A 14915-nucleotide genomic window follows, 5' to 3' on the forward strand; every position below is an offset into this window, starting at 1 on the left:
ATTGTGCCTCGGTCACTGATTGGGAAAGGCAGCATCGAGGCAACGCATACTGCATGGGTGTGAGTGTGGAAGCAGAGAGGACACAACTAAAGAAACATTATGTCCCATACAAAACATCCAACACTCGTTCTGAAGAGGAAAAAAGAATATTACAGCACGTTGATTTATTTAAGTAGTAATCCAGACACCACTTAATTCACTTGGTACTTTTTTGGAGAATGTGTAATTACTTCACTTAAATCCATCAAAGCACAATTGCATTTTATCTGGCACAGGTAACACATACCATGCAGGAACCAGACGCATTTGATTTATGCAGTGTTTGTTCAGCTTGCCCCAAGTAGCACAAAGTTGTTTTGGATGGTAAACTGAGTAAATACTGGAAAGGAGCGATAAGGAGTGGTGGAGGTGTATTCCCACTTTGCTTAATCCAGCAAAGGGGTGCTGCACCTCCTATAATGTGTTAAGTGCCCTCCCTCCCACTTGAGTTATTGGGAAGTGAGGAAGTCAGCACTTTGCAGGACTGGGCCCACATATATACAACTCCCTTTAGTATATGTCTAAGGTATTTACGGGGCACTGACTTTTGGCATATAAGAACTGACAAGATTATGAAGACATAAATGTCCAGAACAAATATGTACTTTCTGTTCCCACAGGTGAATGTGTATGTTAAGATTTGTTTAATTTAGGGCTACCAATTAATCACAGTTAACTCACACAATTAACTAAAAAAAAATTAATCGGAATTTAAAAAATTATTTGCAATAAATCTCACTGCTAAATAATGGAATACCAATTAAAAATGATTAAATATTTTTCTACATTTTCAAATATATTGATTTCTATTACAACACAGAATACAGCATACAGTGCTCACTTTATATTTTTGATTACAAAGATTTGGACTGTAAAAATGCTAAAAAGATAGTATTTTTCAATTCACCTCATACAAGTATTGTAGCGCAATCTCTTTATTGTGAAAGTGTAACTCACAAATGTAGATTTTTGTTACATAACTGCACTCAAACAAAACCATCTAAAACTTTAGAGGCTACAAGTCCACTCAGTCCTACTTCTTGTTCAGCCAATCGCTAAGACAGACAAATTTGTTTACATTTAGGGGAGATGATGCTGCCTGCTTCTTTACAATATCACCTGAAAGTGAGTACAGGTGTTCATATGGCACTGTTGTAGCTGACGTCTCAAGAGAGTCTGAAATTCATGTTCTGGTTGGTTACTTAAGTTGCATAGCATTGTCTCTACTCACTGATTGTTTTTAGTTACATAAATCATCCAATCAAAATGAGAATTGTGACTTTTACAGTTGAATATTCAATTCACGTTTTGCTTTTGGAAAATATCAAAGTTAAAAGTTTACTTTTTGCCAGTGTTCATGCTAGTAAAGTTTTGGTACTGAATGGTCTCAGAAAGCAAACATTTGAGAGTCACAAATAAGTAAAAATGTAATGTGCTTATGAGTATGAACAAATATATGTGTACAATTTATTTAACTATTTGGTATAATGATATACTATACATTTAAATACAGAGTAGTCTACAGTATTGAAATTATGGGTCCACACACAAAAGGTACCGAATAGCCTTAATCCACAGGCACATCTCTGGGAACAGAAGTTGCTCAGCATCCTGAAGAATGATCAGGAACATGGGGGTTTTTCTGTTTTTTTTTTATACTATATAAATGTACCCTGAAGGTTGTGTGCAGATTAAAAAAATAGTTTTGTATCGATATTTAAGTTTTTGATTTTCATTTCACATTTTTCTTTCAGAGGAATCCGGTTTCTCCAGATACTTCGCATGCTTCATGTAGATCGGCAGGGTGGCACTTGGAGACTCTTAGGATCAGTTGTTTTCATACATCGTCAGGTACTGGATATTTTAAAATTCCTAACACGTTGTCCATGAAGCTTATTCATCTCTTGGACTTCAAACCATGATCTGGTTTAAAATGAACAATTGTTGCAAGATAGAATGAATCACTTTCAAAGACAATCACGTTTCTTTTTATTTTTAAAACAGGAACACAATTAGGCTGAATATTTCTTTCAATCTGGGGGCTAGTAGGCACCAGCAGTGGTATTTTCTGGAAATTAGCATTATAGTTGTGAATAATGGTTCTCTGTGAAGTTTGATGGAACTATTCAGGCAGAATTTATTTAACATAGTTCCATGGTTTGTCTCACATATAAAAATGCTGCCAGCTGTATTTGCAGGAACTGTCTTCTAACGCAGGTTATTTTGGCAAAAAAACAAACCAGTTGAAAAATTTTAAGTGAACACATCAGCCGTTTTAACCATTCCTTTTTATTTAGCTACTTGGGGTTTCTAATCTGTGCTATAAATAAAAATATTAAATATAATGTGTTAACATGCAGGAAACACTATTTTATCTAAGGATATAGGCTGTGAAATAGAGGTAGATATTTCTATAAATAGCAGTCTGTTTTTGTTAAAGCTTGTACGTTTTACCATTACCTCTCCTGTTCAAAAGTACTTAAGCTTAAATAATCACTTTTCATATAGACTTTTTTACACATACTTTAGCAAATGAATGATTTAAAGGGTCACTTTTGAATCTTTTTTGGTGAAAACGGGTGCTCGAAGTTAACCATATCAACATATTATTGTCATCCTCTCTTACTCATCAGTCATATTATAGTGGCTTGTTCCACACTATAGATTTCTTCACCTTTAAAGCCAGTTATTTCTTCTCCTAGGATAGTCCTTCCTTCATATAAATCTGTTCTCCAATTAGTGTAAACAACTATAAACTTCCATCACAGCTGCCACCTGCATTTGCTTCAGCAGATCATTGTTATGTTACAGATGACTGGGAACTGCTTAAAGCAAAACACTGAAAATCTATAGTATAGTTATTCTTGTGCTATTAACATTTCTGCTGCACCACAGGTAACTTCAGATCCAGCAGGCTGAACTCCATTGAAAAACACTGAATTCCTGTTTAAAAAAAAAATCCCCAAACAAACAGCAAAAATTCCTCAACACAAATCCACTTCATTCCTAAATGACATGAGGAATTTTAATGGCCCATGTCAGTGTAAGCTTCATTGTTTATCTCTACGGTGCGTGGCTATCCATATAATACTGGACTAGACTCCTAAAGTATTTTCTTAGTATTCATAAGGCTTACTGTGGGGGTTTTCTGGGGGCAAATAAAAAAATACCTTGGAGAAGATAAGCCCATGAACTAAATGAATTTAAAGTTATATTACTCCAGAGAAGTGATTATGGTGATCTATAAACAGTCTTCATATCTGTGATGCTTGACCCAGGAGATCACCCACTGACACACGAGCAGTTCAAAATCAAAAATATTTTTTATTGACATTGGATAATTGTAGCTGAAACTGCAGTGAACAGAAGGGAAAACAACTTTTATTCCCCTCCAGTCTGCAATAGAAATTTGGGTTTTAAAGAAAAAAGGACCTCAGCTTCTTTTTCTTTGCAGCCAGCATACAAAGCAGACTTTCATTTGTTCTTGTTGCTGAATTGGACACTTTTTCAATACAAAATAGGATCCTAAATCCCTGAAAAGTGCACAAAAGGAAATTATTTGGGTCCCACTGAAAATAGATTCACTTGGATCTGTCTGTGCCCAGAAAAGCTTACTAAAGATTGAACCAATGCTTTCCATGTGTGTTTGAGTTTTACATATAGCTGTATTAGCTCACTGAAACCCGATTTGGCTAGGGCACTCAGCTATTTTCAGAAGGTTGAGCTTATACTAGTGTCTTTTGCCAAAGGCAACAGAACATGAGTCAGTATCACATATGGTGATGGAAAAACTTGGAAAAAATCATGCAGCTCACTGAAAAACTATTGAGTTAATTTACCCAGCTCCAGTTTAAGTCTCTAATCTCAGAGGTTCACTTATCCCTCATCTTGCTTTGTGAGCTGCCATAATGCTTCTAATAGAAGGTCAATTGATGGTTTTTCTAAGAGTTCTGAGTAGTATTATTATTTGAGATTTGTCATAATTAAAAATGTGTCCAGGTTTAAAAGAACTTCTTGACTTAAGCCCCTCAATACTGATCTGTCATGTTACCCTATATGCAAGTGTGATTTTGGCTTTCTTTGCACACCACCCCCCACTAACCTTGTTTCAGTCATAACTGCAAAGTATAGTGTGTTAGACTTCTGTGGGGGAGGAAAGGGAAAAGAAATATTTTTTGTCACTCTGTTGGTGTTTCACCTGATGAATAGCATCTTGGTCTGTTAGCTGTCCTTTTCAAAAGCATGAGAGTAAGCTTGGCTGTGTGGTAAGTGCAAGGACTGCAAGACCTGGACTCTTGAGTTGTGTATCTGGCCCTTCTACTGACTTCCTTGTTTTGGGCAAGTTATTTAACTTCTGTCTGTCACTTCAGCTATAAAATAGAGATAATAGTCTGAGCCTCGATTTCTGCAAAACTGTCAAGCAACTTTAGATGTTAGATCCTATATTAGTGCAACTATCAACTCCTATTTCTTTGTGCTCTAATTCACTTTTTGTTGAAATTTTTATATCCTATCTACATATCTCCTTAGTATAAGGCTGCTGGAACATTTTTAATATTTATATATACACACTTGCTATTGCAATATTTGTTTGTAAACATGTATGTACGTATTCAGAGTGGCCATTAGAGATGATCTGAGGAAGTGGTGTTTTCATCCAGACTGAGTTTTGACAAGGGTCCAGGCTTTAATGAATTGGGCTACGATTTAGAGATGCTGATGCTGAAATATCCTCGGTAGTTCTGGTGACATTTCAGCCACAGTGGTGGGAATCTCATGAGATCCTGCCCAACTCCACTAAAACTCATATTGGTCTGCCTCATTTTAAAGCCAATACTTCACATAGAAAATCTCTTCAACTATTGTCTGGCCTCCATTCCAAGGCAAAATCAGTGAGAAAGTAGTAGATTCTGTGTTCCAATTACTTGTGACATCTGCCAATAGCTTGGATGTTTTGTAGTTGGGCTCTTGTTTGAAGCAAGACACAGACAGCTTTTGTGGCACTAATATGGTACCTTCATTCAGTGGGAAGTGATGTCATCTCCGGGGGATGGAAGCGTAGGAACTTCATGCTCAGTTGGTGACTAGAACATCCACCTCCATTGGCTTTCTTGCCCTTTACAGCCTACAGAATTCAGGCTTTCCAAGTGTTAAATGGACACCCACAAATAGAGGCTGCTCAAGACTATCTGCTGCCCTAGGCAAAACTTCAGTGTGCTACCCCTCTCCTTATAAGCCTAGGATGGCAGATTTGACCCAGCTGTCCATCTGTCGAATTGGAGTGACTGGAATTGCAACCTGGTATATGGGGTCACAGAGCCACTCACATTTGGCCAGGACACCCCTCCATCATGATAGAGGGGCAGCTGGGACAAATTTGCTGCCCTGGGAAGGTGCCTAGTTTGTCTATACCTACAGTAACTAAACAATATCTTAGCATAATGAATGGATGATCGCTGCAGAAAGAGGAAGGACTTGGACAAGATAGCACAGAAAGCTGCCAAAACCAAGAGAAAACAATGAGCTGCAAATGTAAAAGGAACTCTTAACAGTTCAAAGCAATAAGATCAGACATACCAAGTGTATTAACTGCTGTACAAAAAGAGGCAGCAGAGTTGGTGGAGGAGAGGTTGACCACAATGAATTAGTGAAGATTCAGCTCTGACTTCCTTGCTCAACCAATGCATCAGGCCACTAGAGCTGAGAAAAAGACTTACAGGTGAAACTGGAGCTACTAAAAACTGAGACTAGAGAGGGAACAGTCGGGACTAATGGATTACCTGAACATTTATTGACAAGGGAGAATGTTTTTGTTTTGTGCAAAGGTTAATTAGGTGCACTGAATCTGGATTATCCCAGTGAAGTTTCAGTGGGCAGGGTTTTTAGAGTCTTGACTCCTGATGCTACAAGTAGCAGTTGTCTCAGGGAGCGTTCCAAGGCTTCACCATTTCCACCAGAAAGATGCTGTAATGAAAAAACAAAGGGAATGGAAAGAAATTAGTTTAAGGTAATAAAACCCAGATCTTCCAGGAACTCTCCTCCCTAACATTTAGCTTCAGATGCTAGTGTAAGACATGACAGAAGAATGGTGGGAGAGAAACATCTATTTTAAATAAAGGGGTTCTTTGTTAGACGGGTGTTTTTATTTTTAAAAATCACTTTTGCAATATTTGGGACACAAAATAAAGGAGAATTCTCTGGAATTCAGAATGGTGACTAGAAGAACACAAAGAATTGGGGAAAGATACAGATGAGTTATGTAGTAAATTTTACTATTCAGTCTTCTTGCAGGTGGCAAAGCTTGAATAAAAAGTTTTACAAAAGACAAAGCAGGAATTAACTCCCAGTCTCTCAGGCAACACAAAGTAAATGTGGATAAAGTCTCAGATCCCTTTTAAAATGTTAACTAAAAAAAATTTGAGGTGGAAGGCAATGTGCTCCCCATGTCTGTTAATATGCTGGGGGATGCGAAGAAGAGATTAATTTTCTGTAAATAAATCACATATTCTAAGAGTGACTAGTAGGATTTACCTTCAGTTTTAAAAGACATTAATATTTGGCCTATCACCAAAGTTGGTCAATGACATTGCAAAGTCTTATGTCTATTTTTACCTGTCCAAATCTACTGTCAGGGACCATTTGGCCTTGAATGACTTAGTCTTGAAGCAAATACAAAGCTATTCATGGAATGACTTAGTCTTGAAGCAAATACAAAGCTATTCATGGATTCCTCTATCTTTTTTTTTATGGAAGTACATTTTGCCTTCTAAACTTGCTGATAGTGTCTTTCCAACCTTGCCATTGCACAGCATTGCCATGATAGTGCCTTTCAGCAAAATGTGCTAGTATGTGAAACTAAACAACGTTATTGGTTTCAAACTGGAAAGTACATAACTTAAGCCTTACATACTGTTTCCTTTCTTTTGTGATAGGAACTCATAACTACTCTGTACATTGGATTCTTGGGACTGATCTTCTCATCCTATTTTGTCTATCTTGCTGAGAAGGATGCAGTGGATGAAGATGGAAGAACAGGTTTCTCCAGCTATGCTGATGCCCTGTGGTGGGGTGTGGTAAGTCATCTGTAGCAAAGTGTGTGCCTAGTCTTTGTCCACTCTCATGCAAGATAGACCATTGACATTAATAGGTATTTTTTTTCCTGAGTAAGGATTTATTGATTTGCAAAATTAGACCTATTTGTAAATGGTAATCTAGAAGGGAAATTTAACCTTTTTTTTTAAAGTAGATGCAATAGAACTAAAATATGTCAGTAATGAAGTATATTATAAAGGCAAAGTAGTGACTCCGTGGTAAAGTTTGCATTAAGTACAAAATGCAAAGTAGGAATTAAATCCTTATTTTAAAGAGTGAGAAATTAATCTTGAAATTTTACATCCTCTTTTGAGCCCAATTTAATTTCCAGTGATTTTTCTAAAAAGAAACATTACTGTAAGAATGTTCCCTCTTACAAATTTAGGCCAAGGTGTTCCATAATTTAGATACCTCTAGCTATGCCACTGTAGTGACAGCCCCCAAAGCATGCGTGTAGATGTCAGTTATGTGTACTACAACACAAACTGCATATTCTAAAACATGGAATACAGGAAGTTGTGATAACATTAAATAGTTCCATTGAAAGTAGTTGACAGAGCCCTCCAGATCCATCAGCAGTTTTGGATGTCTGATAGTGCTTCCCAGTTTCACCAGCAGGGCTCAGTAAGGAGTCATGGTGAACTAGAGAAGAAGGTTTGGGGCTGGGGGTAATGGGCAGTTATGGGAGTTGTATAGGGGTGTGAATGTCCAGCTGGATGGAGAAGGGAGTATGTGGTTATGTGGGGGAGTGAAGAGAAAGAACATGTATTGGTGAGGTGGTAGGGTTATGCTCCTCTAGCCATGGCCATCACGTTCGTGACACATCTCTGGGAAATGTCTTTCCTCTGCTCACCCGCAGTCTGAGTCTGATACACCACCTGTGCTCCTGAGGCAGCTTTCCCCACTGGTAAATCTCATGTGGCTCATGATCTGGGAGTGTCAGTGTGGCAAACCAGAGGAGGCTGACAAATCAGGTCTGGTGATAGGGTGGGGAATGACCTACTCTGAGGATATTTATGATGATATTGGGGGCAGACTTAGAGCCACTAGCTCCCAAATATTCACAACTTGCCCATTCAGCCCTTACACATCCCTTAACTGCCTATTCTCCCCTCTTCCCAAACTGTGCTGTAAAGTAAAACCTTAATTCCTACCTCATACTTCCCATTGACAAGCTTACAGTGCATATATCTAACAGATGTTACATTTGCTGTATTTGTTGTAGTGCTAATAAGGGAATGTTGTGTATTTCATACTGTTTCTTCATACGTGCACGGGAGTTCATAGCAGAGGTGTACAGCATGTCTGTAAGACTACTGAATGTGAAGGGGGAGTGCTAAGGTATGCTATAGAAGGTTCTCTCTTGCTTTTGTGCGTGGGTTTTGCACTTACACAACCTTCTGCTGGCTTTGACATAAGTGTGTGTGTGTGAGAGAGGAAAATTTATCTGGTTTAATCCAAGAACAAAGAGATAAGCAGTTCAAGTCTTTGTAAAGAAAAAATGGAAAACTTCCTTAAGTAACAAAGTAATATTTTACCTGCATCTAAATAATCCATTAAATAAACACTGGTAAGAGTTTGTGGGATAGGAAAAAAAAAGGAGGGGGGGGGGCTTGAAAGTCCCAATACATAAACATTTATAATATTTGTGTTAGAAGGGTGATGTATAAACTTCTACTAAAATTATTTTTTATAAAAATTTGGCTTACCCATTTTTTAATGGCTCCGTTCAAAAATTTTGTAAATCTTTAATTCCAATGATTTGGTTATCATATATCAACTAATTTGAAGGGTACACAAAGCATCCAATAAATTATCCAAAAAAATGGAAAAACCCTGACCAAACGAACCCCACCCTGAAATGATCAGACAGAACTAAATAGTCTGGCAGGGGGGAAAACCCAATTGCCCACGAAATCAAAAGTTTGTTAAATCCCTCTATAGACATATATGATAAAAATCTTATAAGGGACTTAAAGCTTTGTGCATCTGGGCATAAAACAACCTTTAGTTAATGGAGCTTAAGAAACTTTCCACAAGAACAGGTGGCTGAAAAAATATAGAATAAAAACCAAAACAGTAAAGGCCAAACAAGTCTGTGCCTTTTTAGACTGACATCACAAAAAGTCATGTCTGTGCTGAGGAAACTTTAACAGCAACCAATTCCTACTTGTTCTACTGCCAGTTCAGTTGAACTGGTTTTCAAAACAGTCGGGACATGGCTGCTCAGCTAGTTTTTACCACTGTTTCAGCTAAATAGGATAAGTAAATCTAATCAAAATGGTATTAGAAGAGGGAGGAGCTCTGGGAGTCTCAACAACATTAGGGCTCCCACCAGACCTTGCATCAGTTCAACTGATCTCGTGGGAAGCTTGTAAATTCCCCCAGTGTAGTCAAGGTCCAAAGAGGCTAGTGGCTTTGTCTGACTGTCTCATATATAAATTGGGATGATTGTTCAACGTAATTGTTAAAGGATGCTGATCTGTGTTCTTGTGAATTTTGTAGTATTTAGCTATGGCTTAATAAGGCTTCCCGTCACTGTGGTATATAAACCCTTTCCGTGCATAGTAAACACACAAACATCCCTCTCTTTTAGCTGCTGGCAAGAACATGCTCAAAGAATTAAATCCAATTTTCTAACATGAGAAACTATTTTGGAGTCTAAGGGCTAGATGCTGCAGCCCTGACAGAGTAAAGGCTGCAGAATCAGGGCTTAAAATATGCTCTCTTCATATGAACATATTTTGCAAATATTCTTGATTATAAGTTAATAAAAGAAAACTGGGAGAACTTTCAAGAGAAATGAGTAAGTTTAAAATGTAGGCTATTTTGGTGCTTGTTTTAAATAGGTTGAATTCTAAACGTACCTACTTTTTTAAAGTGTTTATGTATTGCACCAAGTGCTCAGGGATTTTTCTGTGAAATTCTACTTACATTTTGTAATGGGTAGATAAAATCAGCTTTGTCTTTATCTGTGTGAGGCACATGAAGGAAGAATATTGTTTAAGCTTTCCAGACATGTAGGCCTCGGCAGTGTTAGTGAGTCACGGTGCAGGTGCAGTTCACAGCTGGGACCAGTGACACAGGGCAAAGTGAATCACTTAGTTTCTTTTTCTTTTAAAACCTCCTATAACACAAAAACACAGATGTGGAGTTATTAGGGAGTGAAATTTGATTTCACTTTTGCTTTTCAAAACTAATCCAGTTTTTAAAAAAAAAAAAAATCTTGGTAGCAGCTTTTGACAGTTTTTTGTGTATCTGCTAAAACCACAGAGACTATTATGTGAGATATTTTGACTACCGTAGAAAGTGCAAGCTTGCTGAATTTGATACAAAGGTCCTAAAGGGTTTAAACATGAGGGAAAAGGAAAATAAAACAAAAATAAAAGGAATTTGGAACCAAATTTTAACCAGGTTCACTCGCTCTAGCTGTGAATGCAAGGCTGTTACATCTACTTTTGACAGGCATGGCAGATTTAATTGTAGAGTTCTATCAAAGACTTGTAGCATCTTATGTGAACCATCTTCAGCACTATTACCTTGTTTAAAATATATGGAAAGACATTTCCTAAGGGATTATCAGTCTGGAAAAATTATTAATCCTGCCTGTTTTTAAGTTATTTTTGAGTCCTCTTTCGGGGCAGGAGTTGTTGACATCTCATTTCCATTCCCATCTCTTGAGACCCTACCTTAATGTCTTTTGATGAGAACAGGGCTAATTTATGTCTTGTAGAATTTGAGTCAAATAGCTGATTGCCTACATCAGGTTACTCTGCCTATAATACCAATTTTTGAGCTATTTCACCAAATCCCCAATATCAAGTACCCATGTCCCAGCCAGAGCAACGTCCCTTTATTTTTAAAGTTTGGTCCTAAAGCCCTGATCTTAAAAAAGCTTTAAGCATGTGAATAGTCCTATTGCTGTCAGTGAAACTTCTTCTCCTTCTTGAAGCTATGCATGTGTTTGTAGGATCAGAGGCCAGGTTAGCTAGAGCATATGCAGAAGATATGAGTGGACATGTGATGTAGTGAATCTGGTTTAGGCAACAGGCTTATTTTTTCAATAGCTAATTATTAAATATATGCTGAGCGGTTCACTAGTATTTACTAGAAATACTTTCAAAATAATTCTGGACAGGATTAAGAAAGCTGGACAATTTACATTATCTATAATTCATTCTGCATACTTACAAGTATTAATTGGATTAGCAAGAAAGAATCCTCTTAAAGTGGCAATGGAGAAACTTCCTGAGAAGTGTCCAGACACCTGCAGGAATCTGTCCGCCAAATGTCTGCTGCAGGGATGGAAAAGCATCTCTTTTTTTCTGTGGTTATGGCTTTTTATGGTGTCTCCCACAGTAATGTTAGAGTAGTTCAGCATTACTGCAGTTGGTTTTTAATTCCTGAGTGCTTGAGAACTCAGAAGAACAAGGAGCCTTTCATAGGAAAATGAAAGGGAGAAGAAAAAGCAAGACATTAAAGGATTATCTGGGTGCACTGAGCAGCTGAATGGTCATTAAGGAATCATTGCTTTGATTTCCTCCACTCCCCTGATTGTTTTGAAACTTAACATGTGGTGTTAGTGATTATCATTATTTCTTTGTTTTGGGGTAGTAAGCAATAGCCCTAATCATTATTAAGGCCCCGTTATGCTAGGGGCTGTACAGACTCATGGGAAGATGTGGTCCTTGCTGAGGTGAGCATACAATTTAAAGTTGCAAGGAAATAAAGATACTAAAATATTGAGTTTGCTAAACAACTGGCATTTTGTTCAGAATGAGGTGCCAAGAGTCTATAAAGTAAATGTGAGTCTAGTTTTCAGGGCTTGAAAGTCTTTGTTCAATAGTATTTTCAGCCCTGTGTTTTTTAAATCCTCCTTCCTAGCTTATTACAGTGCTTCCCTGAGAGATTGCTCTCAGGGAAGCATATTCTCTCCAACTGTTTATAGGCTCTTCAGGAAAACCTTTAAAAACTATAGATTAATGACTGTGAAGTGCTTTGAGATTCTGATGAACAGCACTTTATAAGAAATAGGCATTATTATTTATTATTCTTTATAGTATCTAACTGGGTGCAACAATTGGAAATAGCAGCGACTGTGCCCTAAATGGCAGTATTCTCACTAGAGCCATTCAAAAAACGTTTGCCAAAATGAAATTTTAGTGAAATATTCTATTTTGTTGAAGCCAGAAGGTTTTGTGGAGATGTTTGTTTCCATGAAACTTTGGGTAGGAAGATTTTTGGGTCGGGGTGAGCACAGAGAGCAAAGACTGACTCTGTAGCTCAGTGGGAGAATCAGTTTCAAGCCCCTGCTCTGCCTGTTTTGGGATGATATGGGATGAAGAAAAATCCTGCTCTGATTTGGAGCAGAGGAGGGAGTGGAGCCTGGTTCTTCCATTTACTCGGCCAACGTGCTAACCATGAGGCTAAACAGCCTCACTCTCTCCTTTTCAGAAATATTTTTTTTGAAAGATTTTGTCCAAGGAGAAACAAATTCTGAAATCTTGAAAGTTGTCACAAAATAGAATTGGCGTCCTTTGGTCAAGCCTAATTTCCATAGCCTCCTTTGTTCTCATTGTGAATGGTTAGGTGAAAGTGAATTCATCAACCTGTTTTGGTCATATTTCTGGTATTATTGATAGCTATTCCCTACTCCTTATATTTTGCCATGTCCTGAAACCTAATAAGTCTTTATAGACGTAGCTGTTAAAATTATTTGTATTGGACAGAATGAAAAATACTGTCAATAGCTAGAGTTTTTAATTTTGAGAAGAAGCAAACCATCTTTGCAATGTTGAAACAGGGCAGTGGGCAGGGCCAATTACGGCAATATGATGAAAGATTCAGCACGTATAGAACCTGGGTCTGCAGATTCCCTGGCAAGTGACTATCTCCACACCCACCACCTAACACCTCTGACAGTGGAAACACTTACCAGAACATGAGTCTCGGGCCCAAACATGGGTGTACTGCCCAGGGAGGGCCAAATTGACAAGACATTCCTGATGGGTCCAGACATAGTATTTTAGCTTGGGGAGGAAGTTTGGGTCTACAGCTAGGCAGAATCCTAGCTAGCTGCTGTTACAGATTCTGCTTTTTCGTGCTATTGCTGACCTTAGCTTTACCTCCTGACTCTGATACCCAGTTCTCGACTTGGCTTTGTTTCCTGCTACTGAATTCCAGTTCCTGATCCCCAGCTTTTACGTCCTAGCACTGAGTCCTGACTCTGGCCCATGGTTCCCAACCCTGGATCAACTCACAACTCCACTTTCTAGTATCTGACTGGCTTTAGACACTAGGCCGCCTGTCCAAAACCCATCCTTGACATATGGTGTGTTAGACATGCCTCGACATGAGCGCCCTGCCCTTCGTGGCCCAGCATCCCACTTTGAGTAGTGGTGGCCAGGGCCTCTTCTCCCAGTCAGGCAGATGCAACAGGATGGGGTCCCCTTGTACTTACATTCTGTCTGCTGGTGTGTCTATTCAGATGGGTGCACTGGAACCATTGTACTCCTCTCTTCCTGCTACGAGTCCTCTGCTGGGGTGGTGTTGATGGAGCCCCCCAGTGCAGTGCCCCAAAGAGATGAATGGGGTTACTCGCCTCTCTCCAGGCTATTGAGATCAAGATTCTAACATAAGCAAATGATTTCAGGAGCTGGGGCTTTAGGCACGGGCCAATCGTGTTTATGCCAAATGGATTGTCATGTGTTGTGATGCTTTCACATTGCTTTCTGGAATAACTTTACAACTTTGCAGTGAATATTTTCTTTGTTTATGGTGCAGGTAACGGTCACAACAATTGGTTATGGAGACAAAGTACCACAGACATGGATTGGGAAGACGATTGCTTCCTGTTTCTCAGTATTTGCTATATCTTTTTTTGCTCTTCCAGCGGTGAGTGGGAATTCAAAGCAGTTATTTAATCCTATGTGTAAATAATACTAATACTTGTTAATTGATGCCATTGTTAAGAAAACGTGGTGTTTTTTTAAAAAAAATTTCTCAGAATATACCACATAGTTATTACACCTTTTAACTCGTAATATTCCTCACGAAAGGAAGGATGATTCATAGATAGATATTTAGGTCAGAAGGGACCATTATGATCATCTAGTCTGACCTCCTGCACAACACAGGCCACAGAATTTCACCCACCACTCCTGCAAAAAACCTCACACCTATATCCGTGCTATTGAAGTCCTCAAATTTGTAGTTTAAAGACTTTAGGGAGCAGAGAATCCTCCAGCAAGTGACCTGTGCCCCATGCTACAGAGGAAGGCGAAAAACCTCCAGGGCCTCTTCCAATCTGCCCTGAAGGAAAATTCCTTCCCAACCCCAAATACGACAGTCAGCTAAACCCTGAGCATATGGGCAAGATTCATCAGCCAGATACTACAGAAAATTCTTTCCTGGGTAACTCGGATCCCACCCCATCTAATGTCCCATCACAGGCCATTAGGCCTGTTTTACCATGAATATTTAATTACCAAAACCATGTTATCCCATCATACCATCTCCTCCATAAACTTATCGAGTTTAATCTTAAAGCCAGATCTTTTGCCCCCACTGCTTCCTTGGAAGGCTATTCCAAAACTTCACTCCTCTGATGGTTAGAAACCTTCATCTAATTTCTAGTCTAAATTTCCTGGTGGCCAGTTTATATCCATTTGTTCTTGTGTCCACATTGGTACTGAGCTTAAATAATTCCTCTCCCTCTCTGGTATTTATCCCTCTGATATATTTATAGAGAGCAATCATATCTCCCCTCAACCTTCTTTTAGTTA

The 14915-nt window shown here is 38.5% G+C and overlaps 1 protein-coding gene across 1 annotated transcript in view; it reads left to right on the forward strand.

Annotated features, from left to right (window-relative positions):
- The window catches only part of LOC140907760 (potassium voltage-gated channel subfamily KQT member 1-like), a 744155-nt gene that overhangs the window by 86899 nt on the left and 642341 nt on the right, over window positions 1-14915 (forward strand). The window contains exons 5-7 of the mRNA XM_073334512.1: window positions 1794-1890; window positions 6972-7112; window positions 13915-14025. Of these exons, the coding sequence (XP_073190613.1) occupies window positions 1794-1890; window positions 6972-7112; window positions 13915-14025 (349 nt within the window). The remainder of the gene's footprint in view (window positions 1-1793; window positions 1891-6971; window positions 7113-13914; window positions 14026-14915) is intronic.

The sequence above is a fragment of the Lepidochelys kempii genome, chromosome 1 (assembly GCF_965140265.1).
Source record: "Lepidochelys kempii isolate rLepKem1 chromosome 1, rLepKem1.hap2, whole genome shotgun sequence".
NCBI classification, from domain to species: domain Eukaryota; kingdom Metazoa; phylum Chordata; order Testudines; family Cheloniidae; genus Lepidochelys; species Lepidochelys kempii.